General features: G+C 48.3%; 1 protein-coding gene across 8 annotated transcripts in view; it reads right to left on the reverse strand.

Moving 5' to 3' along the window:
- Positions 1-26466, reverse strand: part of Ttc13 (tetratricopeptide repeat domain 13) — a 48788-nt gene that overhangs the window by 19839 nt on the left and 2483 nt on the right. For 2 of the 8 annotated variants that reach the window (XM_021170259.2, XM_021170258.2), the window contains exons 2-8: positions 21724-21818; positions 20174-20249; positions 17358-17428; positions 7289-7354; positions 5640-5732; positions 3319-3435; positions 2518-2628 (exon numbers count right to left, since the gene is read on the reverse strand). In XM_021170259.2, coding sequence (XP_021025918.1) covers positions 2518-2628; positions 3319-3435; positions 5640-5732; positions 7289-7354; positions 17358-17428; positions 20174-20249; positions 21724-21818 — 629 coding nt within the window. The remainder of the gene's footprint in view (positions 1-2517; positions 2629-3318; positions 3436-5639; positions 5733-7288; positions 7355-17357; positions 17429-20173; positions 20250-21723; positions 21819-26466) is intronic. The other 6 variants (XM_021170260.2, XM_021170262.2, XM_021170264.2 and 3 more) reach the window with 4 other exon arrangements.

Here is a 26466-nt window from a genome sequence, read left to right on the forward strand (position 1 = left end):
TGAGCAGGGAGGCTGGGTCAGTGGGCATCTGGGCAAGAGATGATGAAAGGTCAAGGTGAGCGTCCCTGAGGAGAGAAAGACGGGTCAGATTCAGAGACATTTCTGAAGGCAGACAGGATCTGGTGGCAGTAGGCGAGGAAGGCAAGTGTAGTGGCCACTGTAGGAAGGGCAGGAGGGCAGCAGGGAGGGGGCTGGGGCGTGTTAAGCCTGCAGTGTCTGTGGACATCCAGGGGAGATGCCCAGCAGGCATCTGCTGCCCACTCCACTTACAGCATGCGTGGACGCCACAGTTCTTCAGAGTCTGATTCTCTTCAGCTCTTAAGAGTCTTTGGTTTCAGGTTCCTGCCTAAGCTCTGCTCAGCTCTCTACCTCACTCTGCCAAAGAGGGACATAGCAGAATCAAGATTTTAAGCCATTGGGAACCAGAGCCGAGCTCACGCGAGGCAACCTCTAGGTATGTACACTGCTTCAGAACCACTGGCTTGGTCAATGCCATCACTTCCACTCCACCATCACCATCCTCACCGCTCACCGGGCGGCCATCACTGGGCTGCTCCCAACAGCTCAAGGTGAAGAGCTTAAAATGTACTTAAGGCATGGACTAAATGAATGAAAAGTTCTTGCTGCCATGTGCCAAGGGTCGATCCACCACACTGTACAGTTGTGTGACATGCCTGGCCAGGTATGGTGCGCTCATGGGAAATCAGCATACGAGAAAGCTGAGGCAGGAGAGTTTCAAAGTGAAGACTGGCTCAAGCTGCAGTCAAATCCTTTCTTTGACAAATTATAAAAATAAATAAAAGGTTATAAGATGTTACTATCTTCCCATGAAAGGTTCTTGTAAAATTAAAAAGTCACTTACTTAATTAATTTCTAGACTGTCATTGGCCTGAACAGATCCACTTTACAGTATAATATGAGTTCAAGCCCACTGCTGAGTCTAATGCTGTGTGTCTGCAGATACCAGGGGTCATTCTTTTGGTACATAATTCACATAACCTGCATCTACACCTCACGAGGATGCTAGTGGGACAAGAGGGATTAGGTACAACCCTGTGACCGGCTTGGACAGATAAACCACCACAAAGTGCTCTCGTCACTTGGCTCACTGTCCCATGTGTGTTGGTTGACTCAGCATGACAGGAGGGACCCAGTGACCTGGGAAGGCCCACTTATTGAGGGACTTCGAATGCTCAGTCAAAGCAGTGGAGATCTGGATAAAGCAAACCAAGTCTCACTCTTTGAGCCTGTTTCGGAAGCCTGCCCCGTGACTGTGCCCAGCTCCGTCTCACGGACAGTGCATTTGCTGGTATATGCTGTCCTCTGAGAAGCACTCATACTATGGACAGGACGATCTTTTCCATGGGCCCTGAGGCTGCCTCTGTGCATCATGGTGGCCAAACCTTTTCACTTCCAGAGGCTGCGAGGAAAGATACAGAACGAACGGGAGCTGCCAAGTGGGAGGCGCAGCCCAGTGTGAGTCCTGGACCCTGGCAAGCAGCCCCATGCTCACGGGGAAGCCTTTCTCTCAGACATCCTGGGCACTTGGACATGATGTGAAGAATATATAAAGAACTGGCAAATTCTTTGTCTTTTGGTTTTCACTTTGACGCGAGTTCTTAAAAAGCATGCATAAAACATAGATTAAATTTTTCCTGATAAAATTATTGTAATACTTTTCTCATGGGATGCTACCAGACTCTGGGAGTGGGGGAGGGGGGACTTTGGGAAGAGGCAGAAGGTTGGGTCTACTTTATGGATAGGCAAGGAGCCAAAAGAGCTCAGCTACGTGTCTAGCAGGTGGTTAGGGCTCAGAGTAAAGGCACGGGCTCTTTCAGGCTTCTCTGGATGGCCTGTGACGGCTGTCACAGGTGGCTGTCACAGGTGCTGTCACTACCTCACACTGTGTAGGAAAGGAACTGATAATGAACCCCAAGTGTTTCAGAGCTGCGCATGGCCAGATGCAAAGACGAGCAGCTAGCAGACAGACAGGACATGCGTGCACAGGACAGTGTGCAAAGCAGAACTACCTGTGTGGTGAGACACTCATTCTTCTTGCTTAAGACACTCCCCATCCTGGGCTGTGAATTTAGTTAGCCTTCAACACTGGGCTCAAGGCCACTATCTCTGCCCAGGATGGCTTTAATCATATAGTGTGGTCTCCAACAAGCAACTGGCTATGCGTAACTCTCAGGCCGGCCTACCTTCCATCCTGTGGCTTGGATTACCTTGTACTAGGGCACCAGGAGTACCCGTGGCCTTGTTGGCACTGGGGCTCAGGCAGGGGAGGTAGCAAGTCTGTGATCCCTGGCTACTGGCACAGCCTGTGGCACAGCAGGGATCCCCACAGAGACACAAGCATGTGGAATGGAGTGCCCAGGAAGAAGCAACACACACACACACAGTGCTAAGAAACCAGTGACATCATTTTGAGATGCATCGGATCAATTCCTCTAAGTCCCCCTCCCCACAAGCGAAGCGGGCACAGCAGCGCAGGCGCAGGCAGCGCGGCTTCACCTTCAGAAGTCCTCTGTGAAAGAAAGTTAGGCCTTTGTACAGCATGGCTGTGGGCTGGTTTCTGTTCAGCTCCAAGGACTGCTGAAAGTCCTCGTGGGCTGTCGCGTAGTCCTATGGAAAGGAGGAGGAGAGATAAGATTGTCTTTGTTAGAATCTGGAATGTTCTCTGCTGTGGATGGACAGTGGGTCCTGGGCCCTTCCTGGCCTTGAAGGAAATGCCACGGCGAAGGGGTCCAGCCAAACTAGTACTTCTCGCCCTGCTAACCGCTAAGTGGTGTTCATAGAGTCCTAATGTTAGGCCTTCAATCTCAGCCTTTCCAGGACCAACCAGACCACCTTTTCCACACTAGACACTTCTGAAATGAACAGGCGGTAGTGCAGCCACACTGTGCGTTAAGCTGAGGCTCTGGTCTATACGTGCACTGTTAAAGTACACCGATGGTCCAGGAGCCACTGTCATAGAAACAGACTCTTGCTAGATTCAGGCCACCTAAAAAGAAGGGTCTGCAGGCCTGACAGGTTCAGACTGAGAACCGGATGAATTCAAGTTGTACTTCCAAGTACAAGTTACAAACCAAAGTGTAACCTTTCCGTGCCAGTCTAGAAGTGGCTGCTGCTGACAGCCCAGTCGTGAAACCATGACTGGCACTTATTATTCTCTGTTGCATTTAATTTCTGCCAAAGCCGGTGCTCTCGCAGCTGCCTTGTAACACTGACATTAACCTGAGCCCTCCTAGCAAGGAGTGGCTGCTGAGATGACGGGAGAAGTGAGGTGTGGACCAATCTTTACAGGGCAATCACCTCAGATATGAAGTACAAGGTCCCCCGGTGTCGGTACAGCCGTGCAGAGGGCTGAAGCTGAATAGCTTTAGTGAGATCATTTACGGCTTCATTAATTCGTCCCAGAGGGGACAGAATCTAGAAATCCAAAACATGCAATCAGGAAAAGTCCTCAGGACCAGCCCTACACTGTCCGCATTTTAACTTTCCCACTCCATCGAGCTGCACACCACTCGCAAAGCTCGCTGTAGCAGGCTGCGAGCCACGGCCTCATGCACGCACAGGTAGATAGATGCTCAGAAGAGCCACTAGCTCTGTTTCGCAAGGGGAGATGGGGATGTGGCTCAAGCAGCCGCCTCGCTACTGACTTCCCCCTAGGTGTACCAGATTCTTGAAATAAGAACCCTTTGCTTATGCTACGGCCAATTTTTAAGTAAAACACTGGCACACGCACATTCGACCGCTAGGACAGACAGACTCGTCCCTGGCAGTCACAGTCCCTGTGGGAGGTGAGAGCTAAAGGACATGTCCTAGGATCCCAGGTGCCTTGTCAGCCCCAAGCAAGCTCTTCGGCCACACTCAGCAGCATCTCAGGGAAATTGACTGCCTGTTTGAGAAGCCCCCTAGAGCCACCACTGAGTCACTGTGGTCCAGACAGCACGGTAACATCAATGGGAGCCCAGCACCCACAAGGAAGTCACCAAGAGAAGAAACCCCCAGTGGGCCCATGTCCATGCACCTGACCCCAAGCTACCATCCTTCCAGTAGGTCTCTGTCCAGCATGCTCTAGGGAAGGGCATGTTCACCCTGTGTCACTAACTGGCCACCTGCTCTGCAAGAGCCCAGCACAGACTCAGGTGGGCCCAGCCCAAACATTAGCAATTGCTTCCAAAGCAGGAGATGGACACATGGCCCTGATCTCATCCCAGGAAGGGGTGGGGCTACCACTTGGAATGACAACCACCCATCTCTGCTTATTGACCTCCTAGGTAAAAACTATCATATCTTGGCACAACTGTCAATATCAAAAGTAATGGGTTGATATACTTTTATAAATACAGATTTTTTTTGTATTATTTGCATTTGTATTTGCAAGAGCAAAGCGTTCTTCAAATTACCTCTAAGGCAGACAAAGGCAGGCTGCAATTTAGCGCTGAAGATCACAGCGATCTTCTGCAGTGATGGCTGTAACTGTGGTAAATATTGCTATGTATCATTTAGATAATAGAAAACTACTGTTCTAACCACCAATCTCAGATGAGCAATTAGCTTTTTCTTAGATATGCAAATATTTAAAACCTGCAAGTCTTAGATGAGCTCCTAGTTTATCAGAATCATTTCAGACATCCCCAGAGTCCTGAGAGAAACACCAGCAAGCCCATCCAGAGCTGGTGAGACACAGTGGCCAGCCCAACCACCATTCAAGAGCCCCTTGCTGTGGGGACAATACTACAGCCATCTAGTCCAATGGTAAGACCCAAGATGGACAGGAAAGGAACTAAAGCACTGAGAAAGATTAGATTAAAACCAAGTCCCCGGCAGAACATAAAATTCTTAGAGACCGAGATCTCAACTGCTACAATGAGAGGATGAGACCTCTAGACGGAGTCTCGGGCAACCGAGCACTGTGCTCCTGTACTTGCTATATTTCCTGGGGGAGAAAGGGTAGAAGAAGTCAACCCGTATCAAAAAGCCAGCTGCATTCGGACCAACCACACGAGCACGTGTGACCCGACAGCCTACAAGTACTGTAAGAACGTGGATTTAAAGCCACAAAGGGAGTCCTGTCACTCTCCCGCTCCTGCCGTCCGAAAGCCTCACCCCCACGGGCCTGGCATACTTGCCCAGCTTCTGGTGTCCACTTGGCAGATGCTACGGGCACTCCCCCAGGCCTGTCTCCACCTTGAGATCTACAGCAAACCTCCCGGCTCCAGGTGCCTACGGAGGCAAGTCCTCCGCCCAGGAACTGCACATGAGCACGCTCTGTTCATTTGCTTACTCTCCCTCCTCCCTTCCAGACCAGCGGACCGCCGCTTCCAAGAGCTACGCATTTCTGGCTCTCCAACCCATTAGCCACTTTGGTTAAACTGTGTCGCTTATACGGTGTACGGTATCTCTTTAATGAGTGTCCTCGGGAGAAGCAGACAACAGGACCACACTTTCACACTCAGCACCGTTCTCACTCCGAGGCCACCTGGTCACCGCCACCATGCTCGCAGGGCCTCGGGAACCCAGTTCAGTGTAAGGGAGCATTGCAAGTTACAATGGTGATAATGTAATACCAGCTTCCAAGTTTCAGCTAATTCAGTAAGAGAGAGAGAGAGAGAAAAAACCACACTCACTTCAGCTCGCTGCTCAAATACCTCTGGACGGTCAGGTTCCAAGGCAATTACTCGGCTCAGTTCAAACAAAGCAAGCTCAGCGTTCTTAATGTCCTTGAAAAGGTATTAGCTTAGTATGAGACACTGCTGCACGGACAGCGGCAAGATCTTCTGAGACACTGGCGGTGTAGTCGCCAGAGGAGAGGCTGCTTGGAGATGAACACAACTTGGGGTCTGCACCGGTGCCCGGCTGCCAGGTCTGCTCAGGGGTCACACCCAAGTCTCCCCACCCCATAGGGTGGCAAGCTGAACCTGGACGCTTACCACCAGCTCACAGAGGGCAGATAGTATCTGAATGTAACCTAGATCAGCTGGGGGTGGAGGGAGGCACCACGTGGGTGCCAACCTGGGAAACGGCACCCACCAGTTTTCTGTCAAAGAGGGACAGAAAAATGCCAAGTGTTGACCGACCAAAACCATGAACCCGGGACCTATTTGACCAGCCTAGCTAAGTTCTCTTCAGCATGCATAGGCTGATTTTATGCTTTAAAATGCACGCTTAAGCCTCCGCTAAAGACAAGTTACATGTTGAGCAACAAAATTTAGATAGATGGGGACAGTAAGCACCAGTTATCTGAGGTGACATATGACCGAAATAGTCTTGAACCCTCAATACCATGGTTACCAAGGCTGAGTTCATCTGGGTCCCCTGTGTCTCAGAAGGGTATGGTTATAACTGTTATATCAATTTTCTCCAAGCCAGTACCGACTTAGCAGAATTTTTATACTTTAATAAATTTTAATTAAAATATTTAATAAAATGTTAAAGACTGATATTTTTAATGCAAATGTCACAAAAATTATAGTTCCCCTCTGAGTACTATCTCATATGACTGTCTTTAGTTGAGAATCACAGGAGGGTTTGTGTACAGCACTCTCCGCGTGCTGATCTTAAGGGCACCGCCAACTCACTGAAGGATCTTGGGTCAGCGCTCTTACGTACTAATGAACGGGGCTCACCACCCGCTTCACGGCCTTTCTCAGGGGAATAAAGGGAACAACTTAATCGTGGCTACAAAGACTTTTCCCTATCTGCAAAATGCCTAAAATGTAGCAAATAAAAATAAATGTCTCAGCTAGGCCTGGTGGCCCACCCCTTGGATCCCAGCACTTGGGAGGCAGAGGCAGGTGGATCTCTGTGATTTTGAGGCCAGCCTGGTCTTCAGAGTAAGTTCCAGGACAGCCATGGATACGTGGAAAATCTCAAAAAAAAAAAAAAAAAAAAAAAAAAAAAAAAAAAACAAAATAAGTAAATAATAATAAAAGTCAGATAGATTAAAAAAAATGTTCTTTCATCCCACCTGCTGCATTGTAAAAGGACCCCAGGCTGGAGGGTCCCACTGTGACAACATATCCTTATCTCAGCATGGTCAGGGAGTGTTCTGAGAACACAGATCTCTGGCTTTTCCTGTGGCCGGCCCATCACTGACTTAGAAGACACAGGGCAGCCTGGTCCCCCACCTTCTAGCCATGGCACCTGGGGTGACGAACCACCCTGCTTTGTCATCTGTGCCCTGGCAGAGCCGACTAAACGAGAAGCAGTTCAGACAAAGGCTTGGGTGCGGCAAGCCATGTGGGCGCGGTGGCAAGCGTGACCAGTACATACTCACATGTAGTCCCTTCTTTCCATAGGCTATCCCTCGGCCATAAATTGCACTAACCAGATCAGGCTCCTCCTAGTCAGACCAAAACAGAAACACGTCAAAAACTAGAAACAAACAAAACAAAACAAGAGTCAGTTTCTGCTTAAAGCTAATTAATACTTCAAGAGGCAGCTCTGTATCTTTACGCTACTGTGACCCTAGGTGACACTGGCGTCTCAGACCTGAAACCTGTCACCACAAAAGCTCACTGAGGAAATGTGCTCAGGAAGACTTATCTGCCCTGGAAGGAAAGAGGGGAGGGACCTAGCACTGCCGAGCTATCTCACTGCACACTCGGCCTCCTCAGCCTCTCTGTGACTGGCACAGCAGCAACCACATCGCACAGAGGACCTGGGAGCTCAGGGATCGGGGAGGTGGGAGCAGGTGAACCTGGGCTGCCATGGCTTAGCCTGATGAGGCAGAGTCCCCTCAGCCACAGGGAGGGCAGCAATGCACTCCAGAATGTGCTGAGGAGTCATGGGGATAAGATATCTGACTCGGTAGCCCTCTCTCCCATTCTTCCACTACTACCTGCAGTCCCTCCACAGAGGCCCTGCCGCCACACTAGAGGTGTGATCTCTCCTCTGGGTGGGTGAAAGGAATACCAGCTTAAGCTGAGCCTCTGCCTCAGCCATCTCCTTTCTGGATGCTTTGCTACAAGGTCCTGGTCCAACTTGAAGAGCTGCACAGAACCACCCTGGGCTGGGCCCGTCACAGGGGACTACACTGCTCAGCCTTTGACCCGAGGCCTATGTCTACCCACACTACTGACAAGAGCACGTCCACACCCGTGCTGGAAAACGCAGACAAGTGAAGGGGAAGACACTATGCACTCAATTCTTAGAGCTGCTTACACAGGATGACGACCTGTGGTCCAGGGGCGGAGACAGCAAGCTGGCACACTATGCAAAAAAGTCACAGAGACTCAACCCCAATAACTGCCCTGCTGGCTTCTCCTGAGGCCACTGGAGACACAACAAGGTCAGGCCTGTGATCCGAGCACTGGGGAGGACAGGCAGGAGAAGAGTGAGTTTGAGGCTAACCTGGGCTTTATGGTCAGGACCTACCCCAAAACGATGGCAACCCAAAAGATCTGCAGAGAGAGGCAACAAGGACAGGCCAGACTCTGGTGAACTGTGGCAGAAACCTGCTTGGGTCCCTCCTGGCTTCTTAACCTGTTGTCTGTAATCACTGTGTACCCACATGAAGATTGTGTATCTGCTAAGGAGGAAGAAGGCCAGGTGACAGGGTCACAGGGGAGTGCAGGTTCTGATGACATCTTAGAGCAATCGCTGTCCCTAGCAGGTGACTACAGGCACTGTGTGCACAGGAGAAACTCCAGAATAGCAGAGACACTTCTGACAGAGGTGAAAGCCACACATGACCCCATGTTCCTGAGAGCATGTGTTCCTTTTGGTTATTTAAAACAAACATCTGTGTAGTCATCCACAGACAGAAGACACATTGTAAGCAAGACATACTACAGGAAACTAAGAAGAACCACGCCTTTCCTGTGAATAATGAACCCCATGCTCAAACAGGAAGGAAGAGCAGGTGCTGCTGAGGGCACACAGGTGTGGAAGGGAACTGCCGTGGTGCAGGAGGAGGAGAAAGGCCAGAGGACCAAAAGGAAAACTGCCTGCCTGTGTCAGCAGAGATTTTAGTCCAGAGGCGACGTGAGAACAGAACAATAGTTTGGCCGGGAGAGGGTCTGGACACTGCTCACCTCGGTCTCGCAGGAGCACCGGGCTCCTTGCACTTGGGCTCAAAGCTAAGACAACATCTCAGTGGACACCAGGCTGGGGCTCAGATTTGGTATGGCTCAAATGTACCAAACAAACAGCTCTTCTGCAATGAACAGTTTACTGTAGGTGACCATAAACAGAGTCAGAAACAGGCGGAAAACAGTTACTCTATGGATGTGACCAACTTCACCTGATGCTGAAGTTGGTCACCTGGTTCTCAGTGACACACACACACATTACACCACACACACACAAAATGACCACCATGCCTCCTCTTGAAGAATCCGTCTGGCTCGCCTTTATGCTCTATTCACCGGGTTTCTACAGCTGCCTCCCTGTCTTCTACATTCTTCTCTGTGCCTAGATGTCTGGGTGTCCCACTCACCTGTGCTGTCGCCCAGCCCCACAATATTGTACCTCACACTGCCACCAGGATGCATAAGAGCCCACCACAGTATGTGACACATGTATGCGCATGCAGGCATACGTGTGCACATCACACATGGGGACCAGGGAAGAATCAGTGGGTCAGGCACCCGTGCTGTCTGCACGTGCTCAGTCACTGAGAGCTGCAGCAGCGAGGCCACGCTGTGGAGCCCCACAGAAACTGAGGCCTCTCTCTGACCTCATTGCTCACCCTGCCCCTTCTCCCTTCCACACTTCCACTCCATGCTCAGAAAACCAGAACTACTTCCCGGCCATTTCCCAGGAACTAGTCTGGCCAAGAGTGACACTGTATGCTCCTAGTCCCCGTCCCCAAAGAGGTCTTTCATGCCAGGACCTTTCCTGCCTCTCTCCAGAACCTTGTAGCGAGGCATGGTCTCTCTTCCTCCACTACAGTGTGCTGTGTGGGCAGCAGCCACTCCGCCAACTTGGGGCCTGTTCTTGGGGAGTCAGGTTTCACGCTAGTGGACCATGCATAGCTGCAGCACTCCTGCTGTGCGTTAGGAAGAGCAAGCAAAGCCAACACGGAAGGAGAAGGATTCTTGCCAAAGGATCACACACACAGAGGAGCAAAGTGAGTGAGCAGAGTGCAGGCAGATCCCCAACGGAGGAGAGAGTTCCTGTCCAGCGGAGGCCAGTGCAGGAGGTGGGGGGTGGGAAAGGGCCCAGATCAGCACCCAGGCAGAGGGCAGGCAGGCTGAGAGGCAGACACCTCCGTGCATGCAGGGCTTGGTGGTGGAGGAACAGGTAAGGAAGGGACCACATTGTTCCAGGGTGCAACTGGAATTAATAGCAAAATTAGCCAAACAACCCCACACGTCCCTGGCAAAGGAGAATCCTTGCGTGTGGCTAGAACAGAGCACACAGGCAGAGGGATCCGGACCTCGGGAGCAGAGCTGGTGATGGTGTGGGTAGGGAGTGGGTGTGTGGAGTGTGAACTCGTGAACTAACTGGAAGGGCACGTGGAACTGGGAGACTGGAGGGGGTCCATGTGACAAAGGTGGGATTCAGAAGAAAAATGTAGCTTCTGAGTAAGGAAGCCTTTCAGATGGAAGTCAGGCATGGCGAGGCACTTGGAGGTGCAGGGAGATGGATCAAGGTCAACCTTGGTTACATTACAAGTTCAAAGACAGCCTGGAATACTTGGAACCCTGTTGCAAAATGCAAAACTAACAAACCACCTAGAAAAGGAAATAAGTAAAGCCAGCATGATGGCTTCTGTCTGTATCCCCAGCACGTGGGAAGCTGGGGCAGGAGGATTTCTTCATGGGGGGGGGGGGAACTAAAGAAAACAAATAAAAGAGAAAGGGGAAGAAAATGGAACAGCAAGTTTGGCGGGTCTGAGAGCATAGTGAGGGCCAGTGGCCATCCCTGGCACTTCCCTCCCCTTCAGTACACCAGACAGCCTGAAACCACAGGAAGACAACACTTGAGTGTTCCTATAGTGATAGTGTTACATAACCTATATATGTTAATTTGTAAGTCTAGCACATTTTAGCTGGGCATGGTGCTCTAGCCTGCAATCCTGGCACCAAGGTGGCTGAGGCAAGAGGCTTCCATGGCCAACCTGGACTACACAGTGAGAATTGGCCTCAAAAATCAAGCAAGCAAACAGGCAGAGGGATGGAGGGGATCTGGCTTCAGTATCCCATCATATTTTACACTTGAATATCTGTCACTCAGGGGGACCTAGTGTCTTCAGAGCATGTCTTCTCACACATGCCCAGACCCTAGTGCACATCAAGTCTTACTACAGGTCAGGTTTATTTATCAATAAACACAGGACAGCTAGAGAAAGCTCAGAGTGGGTTAGCGACATCAGGCTGAGCTAGCGAGAGTGGAGTGTGGGTGAAAGGAAATGGGGCCAGCTGAGGGTAAACTAAAGCAGACAGAGCTCTGACTGTGGATGCCTCTCAGGAAATGGTTCCTGGGAGCTTCCAGCTACCACGGCACAAACACTTTTTAGTCATAAAATACTTTAAACCTTAAAAAAAAAAAAAAAAAAAAAAAAAAAAAGCTGCTTAAAAGCTTGTGAATGTTGAATGGTGAATTTAAGTGCTAATTAAAATAAGAAAAAAAGCAAAGGAGAAGGAGAAGAAATTGAATACAGGCACACATTCAGCCCCCATTCAGTCCCCACTCCCTGGCTTAATTCCTTCACACTACAGCCATCCCTGTGAGCATCCATGCAGCACTTAGGGCTCCTCTGGTCCACTGAGCCTTTTAGAAAATACTTTGTAGCAACACGGAAGGACAGATGATAATTGATACTTTGTAGCAACACAGAAGGACAGATGATAATTGTACTGTTGGATTTGGAGTCTAGTGTTGCAACTCCTAATTTTAAGTACAGATTTTATTAATTCTAAAAATAGGTATAACTTTATATACTCATATTGTCTATCTTTAACTTTAACTGTTAATAAGACAAGGCTTTATTTAGGTAATGTAGTAGTAACTTTTCTTAAAAACATCCAATAATTAAGTTAAATTAAAAATACAAAAACAACAACAAAAACACATTATCTCTAAAAATGAGTTGAGATTAGAGCCTCAAGGTTTGAAACTACTGAGCAAATATGACCAGCTTCGTCCTGCTTTTCAACAGGCTCGTCAGCATTTTAAGTGAGCTCAGTGACAACTAAGCACAGCCCTGACGTCCCTTAGTTTTTGCAGCTGCAGCATCTTGGGGTCTGGCCACTGCAACAGGGAACAGCTGCTCAGACAAGGAAGTCCACATGTTACTCTCATGCTATAGTGACAGAAGGAGTGACTTTCAATTTTACCCATGAGGGGCTAGAGACCCTGCCCAGAGTTAAGGGCTCTCTCTGGTTGTTCTTACAGAACCACCTAGATGGTAGTTCCCAGCACCTATATGAGGTGGGTTACAACCATCTACGGCCCTCTTCTGGCCTCCTTGGGCACTAGGCACCCACTGCACTTGGGTGCAGGCACGTACAAGGAAGTCCTCACATAAACACATATAATGAAATAATCTTCTTAAAAGCAGAGGTGAATCTTTTTTCAACCAGGAGGCTGACTTCTAGACCCGAAACTCACCATGTTCAGAATGCACAGAGACTCGCTTCGGCACGTGAGAGATGCAGCGTGGGTTAACTGTTTATAAAAATGTTACAGACACCACAGGGTGTCTTCACCTCTGTGGATGGAAGGTAAGAAGCGAAGCTGAGCTAAGTATTCAGGTCAGATCCACACAGAGGTCAAATGACCACACAAAACCGTCCAGGTACCCACTCTGCTGGCCCTCCCAGAGCCAAAGGGGCACAGGGAGTGGGCAAAGGCTCGGCATTCAAGACCGCCACTGTAGTGCACAGCCGCACATGGAAGGCATTCCAGAACACTGGTGTTCGGTCAGCCTAGCTCAAAGTAAAGTCAGCATTTCAGTCCACGGTCGGGGTCCACATAGAATTCCAGTGCTATGTGAGCCAGAAGTACTGACTGCCACAAGTTCAAGGCCAGTACAGGTTACCAAGTAAGACACTGACGCAAATGGATGAACAGATAGATAAATCAGCAATCTGCAGTGCAGACTGACATTTACAAAGCCTGCTTACTGAGACTGGTTGGACATGGTGGCCCACACCTGTAATCCTAGTACCCGGGAAGCTGGGACAGGATCAAGAGCCTGAGGCTACTCGAGGCCACATAGTAAGACGTCTTTTTTTTTTTTTTTTTTCTTTTTTGAGACAGGGTTTCTCTGTGTAGTCCTGGCTGTCCTGGAACTCACTCCATAGACCAGGCTGGCCTCGAACTCAGAAATGCGCCTACCTCTGCCTCCCAAGTGCTGGGATTAAAGGCGTGCGCCACCACGCCCGGCGTAAGACATCTTAAGAAAAACAAAAAAGATGAAAGAAAAGAAAAACAACAGGTAACTATGTCCAACTAGAGTCACAAGACACAAAGAGGACACTTTTACTTGACAGACAGCGGGATAAAGACACAAATGAGGATCATGGGAACGCCTCAGGTTCATACACTGTTGACACAGAGCAGATGAATGTGAAGATGGGGCTTTGTAACTGTGGAGATTGGAGTAGGGTGAGCCCCCTTAGACTCCGGTGTTTGAATGCTTTGCCCATGGGGAGTGGCACTGTTAGGGCTTTGTTTGAATAGGTGTGGCCTTGTTGAAGGAAGTGTGTCTCTGTGGGGTGGACTTTGAGGTCTGAGGTGCTCAAGCCAGGCCTACTGTAGCAGTCTCCTTCTGCTGCCTGCAGATCAAGATGTACAACTTAGCTACTCTCCTGCATCATCCCTGTCTGCACACCACCAGGCTTCTCACGACAGTAACGGACTAAGCTTCTGAACCAGTAAGTCGGTCTCAACGAAACGCTTCCCTTTATGAGAGCTGCCTTAGTCTTGGTGCCTCTTTACAGCAACAGAAACCACGAGACAACAACCAGGCTCTCTGGAACTCAATCTTCACACCATATAGCATCTATTCCATACAGCACCTTTACAACATCCAAACCCCTGTGGTGACCCTTGTCACTTCCCATAAGTGGAATCAGATGTTGCTGCTCTGGGCTGTAGTGCACAGTTGTCTAATAGGTCTGCTAAGAAAAGCCCAAGTCTCTGTGAGGATAACTATCACAGCGTGAGTTACTTAGAATGGCCACCAGCTTTAAAACAACTACTGCACATCTGATTCCACAGGAGGGCCCTATGAGTAGCAGCAGGCAGAGCTGGTCAGCACCACCATTAGCAGGACCTTAGAAACGCTTAGCCAGTTACAATTTAGAGAGGGCAAAGAGCCCAAGCAGCAACAGGAGTTCTTGAGAAGTTCAAGGTTCTGAAATTCTGGATAGGAAAAGGGATCATAGGATAAAAATCAGTTCCACTACACGGAGAAAGCTGACCACTGCATTTGCCAATATAAAGAAAGCAAGAGCAAACTGATTTAAAGAGCAAATACACTTGCAACACTCAGCCTGAAGAGACTGGCTGGTGCAAAAACCCACCCATGTAAAGAAAGTTCTGGTTAAGTGGGCTTGGCAGCATACTCTACACCTGCTGCTGCCTACTTGTCCCGAGTCACAGCTGACAGGGCATCAGAAGGAAGTGACAAGGAACTCTTAAACACAAGCCTAATATGGGAAAGCTTTGACAGAAAAGACTGAAGTTTTCATTACATCTTTTGGGTAGATGGTAGCATTTGTTACTGAATCTTTGAGTTTTCTACTTAGAATAACAACCACATGCTAAGAAGAAAAGGGACAGACTTTCACTCTGTCCCCACCTAAATGCGCACAGAGCCTGTATAACCAACCATATGCTAAGAAGAAAAGTGACAAAAAGTCACAAGCCTAACCTGGACACTTTCACTCTGTCCCCACCTAACTGTGCATAGATCCTGTATTTCTCACTGTGTGGAGAAGGCTGAGAGCATGAGGGGACTAGGGGTGGGCAGGGAGCAGCTCTCTCCTGCCCTAACTCAAAATGCATTATGGAGGACCTCCTGGTCCTCCCTTCCTTTTTTGAGCTGACTTGCAGTCTACACTGGCTGCATCTTAACCTAATGGGAACACTGTATTGCTACTACAGTGTAGCACACTAATGGAAACATTGTATCACTACTTCAGTGTCTCACTAGCTGTCTCAGACTAGTGGGAGGGAACATTGTATCACTACTCCAACGCCTGACTGGCTTTCTCAGCCTAATAGAAACATTGTATCATTATTTCAGTGTCTCACTGGCTAACCTCAGACCTATGCAAACAGTGTCCTTGAAGAGAGACATTCCAGATCGAACACCACAGTGTTCTACATCTCTGCAGACTGGCTCAAACACTAACACAAACTCTGTAGCACGTGCATTTAGATCATAAAACACAGACATAAAACATAATCAGTATCAGATTTAGGGATTAAATGAATTTAGAGTGCTAGAAATGACATTTTTATTTTAATGTTTTAGTACTATCATCAACTACAATAATAACTAAAAAGAAAAAGATGAACTAAATGATTATATATCTGCAGGCTGTTGGTACCTCAAAAGGCATGATTTTTGCTCACAGAAATGCCTTAAGTTGCTGGAGTGAAGCACATGCCTTTAATCCCAGTACTACCCAGTCAGCATAATTGCTGATGGGTTATCATTAGATAAGATGCTGTCCTGGTGGCCAGAGTTGGGGTCAAAAGTGAACTGGGCCACTAGAAAGGAAGAAGTCCCAAAGAACAGGCTCAAGAATCTCTCCCTCAGGCTGGAGATATGGCTCAGGTTAAGAGCACTGACTGCTCTTCCAGAGGTCCTGAGTTCAAATCCCAGCAACACCTCAGGTGCCGTCTACACAGGGGCTTGTGCTGTCAGTTTTACTCTCCATTTGTATATAGAACTGCAATTTGAAACCTATTTAAACATCTATCTTTGCATTTCAAATTCCACTGAAAAACAAAGCCTGTATCACCACCCACACACAGACTTAAGGACCTGAAAGTAATGAGCAAAACATATCTCATCAATTTTCTGAGAATACAGACTTATCAACATCATACAGCCACAAGGTTTTGTGTGTGTGTGTGTGTGTGTGTGTTTGTTTTTAACACAAGCAGAGCTCAAGTTTCAAAATTAATATTTTAAAATTTCATCTTCATGTCTAGGGGCCTGGAGAGATGGCTAGCAGTTAAGAGCATTGGCTGCTCTTCTGGAGGTCCTGAGTTCAATTCCCAGCATCCACATGGTGGCTCAATACTATCTAAGAAGAGCTCTGATGCCCTTCTGGAATGCAGGTGTACATACAGATAGAGCACTCATTAAAAAAACAAACAAAACCACGTTAAGTAAATAAAAATTTTAAAACATGAAGTATTTCTGTTAGAGTGTGAGCCACTTGTTGGCCTCTAAGCAGCAATGACATCTGAGTGCTGAGTACTCTATGCACTAAATATGAGATACAAGGTTCTTCATGGGATGTTCACCTAAACTGAAAGAGAACACATCTCTAGGGGTGGTTGCTGTGATTCACACATGCCAGGAAGCTGAAGAACTGGGGGAAGCACAAGCAGGTGTGGACATAGAAGCCTCTAACTGCAGAGTGCAGGCTTTCTCCTGCAGAGCACTGGTCAGACCCATCAACCTCTGACAAATTCCTACAGACAGCGCAAGGGGACAATGTTGCAAGAGGTCAGCACTGAGCAGGACTCTTCCCCAGCACACACAGGTGACTTATACAAGATTCTCTCCTGCCCTTTCTCTCTGTGTGCATGTGTGCAGGCTGTACATCTGTAACCAGGGCTGGCCTGGAACTCACAATACTCCTATCTCAGCCTCCCGAGTGCTGGGTTTACCACCACCAGGGGTATGCAACCACGTAGGCTCTTTTCTCTTAACTAGTCTTCAAATACCGTCTGCAATTAGGCAGTCTCACAATTCCCTGCTAAAGTGAGAGGCAGATCCAAAAGCAGGAATCAGGTTACCCTCAAGTCCTGTCCCAGAGGTTAGAATTTCACACCCTTAGTGTCCATCTCCCACAGAGGGCCTGTGTCTCAGAGAAAGTCTATGTCTCATGGAGGGTCCATGTCCCACAGAGGTTTTGTGGCAGAGGATGTGACCTGCAGCTAGCTACTTCAACCTTGCAGAGAAAGGCCACCTCTGCTACATGACGGTGCAGACGGTGTGGGCAGTGACTCAAGCAGCAGTCATTCCCTTTATCCCCCCCGTGGAGTGGAGTGATCCTTCGAGGTCTGGCACTAAGGAGCAATGGGTCAGTGCTCCCTTCTTCCACTCCTGCAGCCCTACACCATGCTTCACTGCGGCCCTGCAGACGTGTGGGCTCACCTTGCATCACAGCAAGCACTCACAATCACACGGCCAAGGAGAACATTACCTGGAGCATTGTGGAAAAGTGTCTTATGGCTTCATCGTAGAGACCGCTGCCGACCAGGACGTAAGCAATCGCTGTGAGACAAACAGAAAAATATCGGAGAAAGGAAGGCAAGCAGGAGGGCTGTATAGTCGGTGAGTCGGCTTCTGCCTTGTCTGAGGATGCAGCTCTGAGAAAGGGGTGCCATTAAAGAACTTAGAAGCAAACACACAAGATGGCATGGGTGCCCCCCCCACACACACACACATCTGCTTTCCAGCGCTGGCTAAGTGGCCTGCAGACTGCATGGAGACTAGAATGCCAGCACAAGGGCATACCTCCTAGCTCTTCTCAGGCACCGGAAGAGCCCCAGACCCTTAGGAATGGAAGGCTCCTATTCTCTGAGAGGCTGCTAGGAGGATGGTCCAATTATCCAATTATGCCCTCCACTCGCAGACAAGGAGATGAAGCACCCGTGGTGGCTGAGGGCTGCCTGACAAGGGTGCCACTGAGTGTGGCCCTGAAAGTAGACCCAGGCTCCAGAACCACGCTTCCCAGATGCCACACAGGACACAAGGCCAGCTTTCTGAACCTAAGATGACAAACACTGCTTGATGGCTAAAACAGGCTCAGTTCTGCCTGGCTGTATGGAGATGGGGACCCCAGAAACCTCTTCAAACTCTCTGGCTCTTGCTTAATTAGCCAGGGGTAAGTTTTCTTAAGGATCCCTCTCAGATATGTTTTTAGGATTCCCTATTTTCCCATAACTGGTACTATCTACTAATCAAAAAAGTGAGTTTTAAAACAGAACAGAGGGCTGAGATGCAGCTCAGAGGTTAAGAGCACTGACTGCTCTTGCGTAGAACATAGATGTAGGCCTCAGCACCCACATGATGGCTCACAGCTGTCTGTAACTCTAGTTCCAGGGGATCTAACGCCCTCTTCTGACCTCCAAGGTCACATACACAGTGCACATACATACATGCAGGCAAAACACTCATTCTCATAAAATAAATATATATATATTATATATTCTTTAATTCTTTAAAAAATAAAATGGAAAAAATTTTATTTATTTCAGGGAAAACTTTGGTTTGGAACATAGATCTGTCTGGGCCCTGGCTACCAAATGTCCCTCAAAAGAGAACAAATAGGGCCCCAATTTTGCCATACCTACCCACAACTTCAAAGAATACTAATCTATATCTCACTCAAACATAAATAGTTAGTGGGGTATAAATTTTACTGTGGAAACTCGGGGATATATATTTAAAAAACAAAACAACAAAACAAAGCCAAAAAAAAACCCTGGAATAGCTACAATTCCAGCAGAGATCTCCACAGACAGCAACTTGTCTCTGAGCACTGCCTCTGCCCGTCACACAGAAGAACCGACTCAGCTTAGCTCAGCTTCCTGGGTTGTTCCTAAGCATGCACAAGGCAGGCTCATACCAAGGTGTGTGTGTGGTTTTTGGTTTTGTTTTGTTTTTGTTTTTATTCTGACTGCATGTATATCTGCAACACACACATGCCTCGTGCTTGTGGAGGCCAGAAGGTGGTGTCAGATCCCCTGGAACTGGAGTTACAGACAGCTATGGGGTGCTGGCGATAGAACCTACGTCCTCTAGAAGAGCAGTCGGTTCTCCGAGCCATCTCTCCAGCCCCCATACCAGAGCTTGAGTCCCATTTACTAAATGGACATTCAGCTGAAAGAAGCCAACCACTCCACAAAGATCAGCCTGACTGACGCCTTAAAGGACAGTTAGTTCTCAAAGCTACCCCAAAGAAAAGCACGAGGAGGGGGTGGCACTTTGAAAAGGTGGCAGTGTTCCGCAGTGACAAAGCTAAGGAAAGTTCTCAGCACAGGAGGACTGAGCTACCATGGCAAGGGAACAGACGGCCACAATAAGGATGAAATGACAATCAGATGGGAGATCCCTTTGGGTGCTTCCTGCAGCCACATTCAGGAGCTTGGGTCCGCCTGCTCTGCATGGCCCTGGCTTGCTGTGGGTCCACTCTTCACGTGTGAGCTCACTAGGCAATGGGGAGTAAGTATCTCAACACACGTTAAATGCTGGGAACCCCACCTGCTTTAAAGCATGCCAGGAATGGACAGACCAGGACGCTCCTCTGTAGACCCGATGAACGTGATGAACGCGACTGTTTCTACCCATGACGCTGTTCTGGGTCTTCTCTGTAGACCCAATGAATGTGATGAATGTGATTGATGAAGGTGACCGTTCCCACCCACGACACTGCTCTGGGTCGCCTTCCTTTCACCTCCTTGCTGTTCATGATGACAGCGCACGGCTCTTCTAGCACAGCGCGGCTGGTCTTACTTTTCATTTCCATAGAAACCCAGGGCTGGACTAGTCCTTATGGACCACTGTACAAAAGTCTTCTCTTCCTTCCTGTCTGCCTTCCTTCCTTTCCTCTGCTTGTGCCAGGGCCTCCTGTGTCCCAGGCTGTCTCCTATTTAGCCAAGGATGACCACGAACTTTTGATCCTCCTCTTTCCACTTCCCAAACGCTGGGATTATACCACATCTAAGTTTACATGTGCTGGGTGGTGGTGGGGGTGAACCCAGGGCCTCCTACATATAAGGCAAGCATTCCACCACCTGACACACATGTCCAGGCCCCACCCAAATCTTTTGTCATGATGTACTCCACACAAATCTCAGGAAGGCCTGGTAAGCCTGACTGGCAGTGCTAGTCTCCTAGTTCTCCCTCCCATCTGGTTTCCTATTCTGTATCTGATCACGGCTCTGGGCAGGTGTTGTAGGGTGCTCCCATGGCTCTGGGCAGGTGTCATGGGGTGCTCCCAGACTAGAGTCTCACCTAATTCTTCATTGGTGCTGTCGTTGTCAGTAGCAAACGGGAATCTCTTCTGCTCTGCAATAGACTTGGCCTGGCTCTGAAAACAGACAGACATCATTAGCATCTAACAAACGATGCAAGCCCCCACATGAGAAGCCTGTGTGTGACGATGCTGGAGCTGTGTTTGAGCTCTATGGAAGCAGAATGTATGTGCCACTGTCTGCTGACTTAGCTTCACGAACGTGGTTTGTGGGTGAATACTCAGTTAGGTCCCCTATCACCAGCACGTCCGTTTCCAAGAGCATCTTCTCTCTTCTGTGGGGATTAGTCCTTCTGGCTACTCTGGGGCCCCTGAGTTTGTGCATGCTCTTTTGTGCCCTTGATTATGTTGAGAAGATCAGTCCTTCCGCATGGCTTGAACACAGAATACCAGGTAAAGCGTACATTCCAGACTCCACAGCTACAAGATGAACATAAAAGAATCTGGCCAAGAAACAAGGCAAGTTACTAAAGGTTCCCCCAGTAATGCACACAGCCATGTGGTGCGAGGTATAAGCCTGGCCCTAGGCAGACATGGAGACCATGTGTGACAGGGCACAGGAAGTAAGCTGCCTCAGAAGCAAGGACTTTCTTAAAGGCGGCCTCTTGTAATATAGTGCTTGATGACCCAGAACTCTATGGAGCCCAGGTTGGCCTTGAACTCAAGGCCATCCTACCACCCTCATGGTCCAACTCTTACGTGTTATCTTCAGCCACCATACAGACAGTTCTAATGGGTTCTCGAGATAAATCACATTTTGGCATACAAATAGCTGCCATGTTTCTAGAGGCTCTGCCAGCCAACCCCAAATGATGATACAGGTGGCCCACAGCATTAAAACCATGGGGCCTGACAAGATGGCTCAGTGGGTAAAGGTGCCAATGTTGACTTCCTGAGTTCAAGCCACAGAGCACACAAGAGAACCGATTCCCCTACATTGTCCTCTGACTCACACACATGCACCCTGGCATATGTGTACACATACAAGTAAGTAATTAAATAAATGTAAAAAATGTTATTAAAACAATCAATTCCAAGCTGGAGTTGCCACAGACACATTTCAAACTCCTAGGCACATATGTAGGAAAATCTACATCAGAAAGGACTAAAGATCTGATACCCAGACAAATCTAGAAGATGGGATCTAGAGTCAGCTCCAAATCTAAGCTTGTCTTTTCTTACAGCACAGACCCTGGTGGAACACATAACTAAGTAGCTGAGTGATTCCCTGAGACCAATGAACCATACTGCTGACCACAGTGAACAGACCACTGTGTTCAATAGGGCTTCAGGACCTTCTTGTCCTAGATCTCAGTGCTCTGCTTGCCTCTAGAGCCAAGAGCAAGCTAGCGCAGATCCAAGCACACAGAGGACGAGGGTGCTGCCCCCTGAGGTGGCAATCCCAGCATCCTGGCAATGCTTCACGGTTGGGCTCTTAGGCAAACCTGGGTCACAGAGGAATTCGCAGTGGTAAGGCCACGGGTGGGGACCTGGCCAGTGCTCAGCACGTGCAGAGTGGAGGGACACATACCAGAATCTTTTCAGTGTTGAGAGAGAGCAGCGAGTCACAGGGCGCCGAGCCTCTCAGTTCGCAGTCAGACTCGTGGAAGTTCAAAAATGACGACTCTGCAAAGCAAACATTCTGCGTCACTCACTCACCTCAGAGAATTTAAGGGCCATTAAGCCGAAATCCTAAGATGCTCACAGAACCAAACCAAAGGTAAGTTAAATTTCAGAGGCCTTTACAACTCCAGCTGGGTGGTGCTTGCTCTACAGGATGCAAGTGCCCTGCTACCTGTCACAAACAACGGCAGAGCTTCTTGACTGGAGACTAGGGTCGGGAGGAGTCATGACTATTCTGAAAGAGTGGGCAGAGCTGACAGCATCTACAATCCAGATGCCAGTGGCTATGGAGCAGCTAAGCTAAATACCTCTTAGTATGGCAAAATCTACCTTAGGCTTAGCACATACCTGCTCACATGTACACATACCCCCACTCACATACACATGCAAAGCCTCGCCAGATCTAACACCACAATCCATGTACTAAGGGTCCAGAGTCCAAAATATATAAATAAATGGGTCCTGCAACTCAAAGGGAAAAAAGACGGATTACAAAGGAGCAAAGGGCCTTGGTGGGTAACTTCCTAAAGATATACAAAAGCTACTGAACACAAGAAAGGGCTACCATTGTTATTAGAGGAACCCACAGGACAGCTGTGAGAAATTGGAAACTTTGGACATTGGTGGAAGGACTGTACAGTGATTCAGCCACTGCAGAAAATGTGTTGGCAATTCCTCAGGCCATACATAGAACCACCAATATGACCCAGCAACTCCATCTGTGAATATATCATGAACTGAATATGGGAACTCAAACAAATGCTGTACACGGTTCGCCGGAGAGGTATTCATAATACCCAAAAGGCGGATAACTGCCCAAGTATTCACGGCAGATAAGCTGAGAGAGATAGGCATGATGGATTGATTATCCCTCCACAGAAATGAAGTGCTCGAACACACAACATGGAAAAGGTCTCATGCGTGAGGCTCAGCCACAGAATCAGGATGGGAAAGGTCACAGAGTACACAACTCCCAGAGGGCCACATGGGTAACTATGGAGACAGAAGGACAAGTGGCTTCTCCAGAGTTGAGGGACTGAGTAGACTGGAAATGCCCCGCATCAGTGGTTCTTAACCTTAAGTCAAAACCCCTTTGGAGGTCAGATACCCTTTCATAGGGGTTGCCTAAGACCACCGGGAAACACAGAAATTTACACTACGATTTGTAACAAAAATTGTAGTTATGAAGTATCAACAAGATAATTCTATGGCTGGGAGTCACCACAACATGGAGAACTGCATTATAGGGTCATGGCATTAGGAAGGTTGAGGACCACTGGCATATGGGGTAAGGACCATCCCAGAGAGAGACAGAGATGTTCGAAGGAGCTGAAGAGCACAGAAAATGTACAACAGCCAGGGTTTCTCCAAAACAGTTGCTTCCATGTTGTTGTGAGATCCTCACCCCCAGCAGCTGTCTTAAAAGTGCCACAGTGATTAAAGGGCACCCCGCCTTGTCCTGGGAACCACGAGGCAAAGTACCGAGTGCTGAGCAGTTATCTAGGTCCCCGAGGGCCACACCCAGAGGGACAAAGGCAAGGATACCACCAGACCTTGAGGACATTAGATCGCAGTCTGCACTGGATCATAACTGACAGCTCGCTAGGGCTAAGGGCACCTGTCACCAAGCCCAGTGACCTGAATTCAGTCCCCGAAACCCACGTGGTGGAGGGAGAACTCATTCCTGCCAAGCTAGCCTTTGACCTCCATACTTGTGCTGTGACACAGGCACACGTGTGTGCGTGTGCACAAGTGCATGAGTGCGCACAGAGTAACAGACAACAAACAGATAAATAAATGTAAAAAATACTTTTTAAAGGAGGCTTGGAAGGCCAGGCAGGGGGAAGCATGCCGTTAATCCCAGCACTTAAAAGACAGAGTGGGAAACTCTCTGTGAGTTCCAGATTAAGACTCAGCTTGGCAGTGAGCTGTGAGCCAAGGCTGAGTGCCCCATCCCCCACCACACTGCCTCTGCAGATTCTAACTGCAATAATGCACTTCTCCCAGTTTTAAATGGCCTCCGCCGTGGACATGGCTCACTGCGGATACGGCACCGTGGACACTGTCCCATCCCTTCTTCTGCACTGAGACAGTATTTTACTAAGCTGTGATCTTACTAAAATCAAGAACCAACACAGGTAAGAGGAAAAGACTTGAATTTACCTTAGACAACTACCCGCTTGCGGGCACAGTCTGCATCTCGCTCGCAAGGGCACACACCTGTTCCAGTGATTTGCAGATTTCACCAAACTCCTTTCTCTAAAGCCAAATAGCTGTTCCTCCCCGCCTCTCCTGGGTAGGCTCCCGGCTGAACTTACGGTGTTTTCAGAGGAGGAGGGTTATGTCCCGTTGTGCTAGTCCCCTGACTGCTGTGGAGGCAATGCCGGCTGGCTGGCTCAGAGCTCGAGCACCTCAGTGGCTGCTGATGCTGGGCGTGGCCTGTAGTGCCTTTACTTCTGTGCCCTATTCTTTATGGTGGGGAGAACCACAACCAAGAACAGCTAGGGACATCTCGGCTTGCAGAAAATAATGGTCCCCTGGCACGTGTTGAGTGTTATTTAAAAAAAACAAAAACAAAAACAAAACATTTACTGCTATGTGTATGTGGGTTATGTAAAATATATATGTATATATGTATATGTATGTATGTATGTATGTGTATATATATATATATTGCTGCAAGTGTAAGAACATGCCACAGTGTGCAAGTGGACGTCTCAGAACAACTTGTGGGAACCCGTTCTCTTCACCACATGGGTCCCAGGTTTTTAACGCAGGTCATCAGGCTGTGGAAACTACCTTTACCCACTGAGCCATCTCATTGGCCTGGGATGTATATCGCTTATCTGAAGGGTCTGGACTAGAAGTCTTTTGGATTGAGGTTTGTTTGTTTAATTGATTTTAAAAGATTTATGTGTACAAGTGTTTGGCTTGAATTTGCTTCTGTGCACCACTTGTGTGTCTAGTACCCTCAGAAGACTGAGGGCATCTTTACCCACTAGGCCATGTCACTGGCTCAATCCTGGGATTATTTATCCTAACACATTTAACATGTTTAAGGCTCTAAGTCATTATTCAGACAGAGTGCAACATTCAACTTAGATTGTACAAAAGTTACCAAATGGACGGAGGTACCTCACTGAAAACTACCATGAAGACATCACGTACAGGACTGTCACCTAGAAGCAAACGAGTCTTGTCACTTCACATAAGGGCTGAAACGTGGCTCTCTGGGTAAAGTCCTTGCACAGCCAGCGAGGAGCTCCAGCGGTGTGGTGGCACACACCCGTGATCTCAGCATTTCGGGAAGCAGAGGCAGAAGGATCAGAAGCTCAAAGGCATAGAGAGCTAGAGACCAGTCTGGGATAGGCGACAGAACACCGCAAAAGGAAAAGAAGCCTCACCTTAGGTCATCGATCCTCTTACTGCAGAGGAGGAGAACCCAAAGGCGTGTTGGAAGTTACCAGAAATGCGTGTGGTTGATTACTAAGATGTAGCTTCAGACATCTGCAAAGAAACAGGCGGCGTTCTGCTTGAATGACACACCATGTAGGCGTTCTGCTTGAATGACACACCATGTAGGCGTTCTGCTTGACACACCATGTAGTTTTGTAGAAAGAGCAGAAAACCTGAATTCTTTAGTCGGAGGACAAGTTCCAAATGATACAGTCCATACTTTGCTAGATACATAAAAGGGAAGGGTCAGAGATGTATCTGGGATCTATTCAAAGTTACTCTCTCCAGAGCTCCTCTGTCAGCACAGCCAGTCTTCGCTCACTGCCTTGCACAACATTGGCAACATGGGACTCCACCCCCCACCCCACCCCCCACACACACACTGCCCAGCGTCACTCCTCTAGTCAGGTGTCCTGGGTCTGCTTGCCCTACACCAAACTCAGCTCCCTGCAAGGGACTCAGTCAGGTCATTAAGGTGCAGCACACTCATCCACGCCTGGTACACACACAGCTTTCCTATGGCTACACAGTCCAAACCACTAGGATCAGTGACACATTTTAATACACATGTAAACTCTGAAATCCTAAGTGTTATTTAAAAAGACAAGTTTTGGGGCTGGTGGCTTAGTGGTTAAGAGCACCGGCTGCTCTTCCAGAGGTCCTGAGTTTAATCCCCAGCAATCACATGGTGGTTCAGTACTATCTATAAAAGGGAATCTGATGACCTCTTTTGGCATACAGGTGTACTTGCAGAGCACTTGTTAAAAAAAAATAAAATTAATTAAAAATAAATAAATAAGCAAAACTACTTACTTCAAGCCTGTGGTAGTGGGACACACCTTTAGTTCCAGCACTCAGGAGGCAGAGGCATTCGAGGCCAGCCTGGTCTACAAAGTGAGTTCCAGGACAGCCAGGGCTCTACAGAGAAGCCCTGTCTCAAAAAACCAAAAACCAAAACCAAAACCAAAAAAAAAAAAAAAAAACAAATATAACTTTCAGTAAGTTTAAGATGTAGGACTTATTATATTAAGGCTTACTGAAATTATGCTGATATGCAAAAAAACTACTGAGAATATAACCCAAAATCAAATCAATCCCAAATCTGGATTCTTTCGAGGGAAAGCTTGCTTAGCTTTTGACTTCAGTTTCCTCCTGGGAAAATGGCAATGAACACTAACTAGTTCAGAGTTGACAA

This window comes from Mus caroli, chromosome 8, assembly GCF_900094665.2.
Source record: "Mus caroli chromosome 8, CAROLI_EIJ_v1.1, whole genome shotgun sequence".
Taxonomy (NCBI): domain Eukaryota; kingdom Metazoa; phylum Chordata; class Mammalia; order Rodentia; family Muridae; genus Mus; species Mus caroli.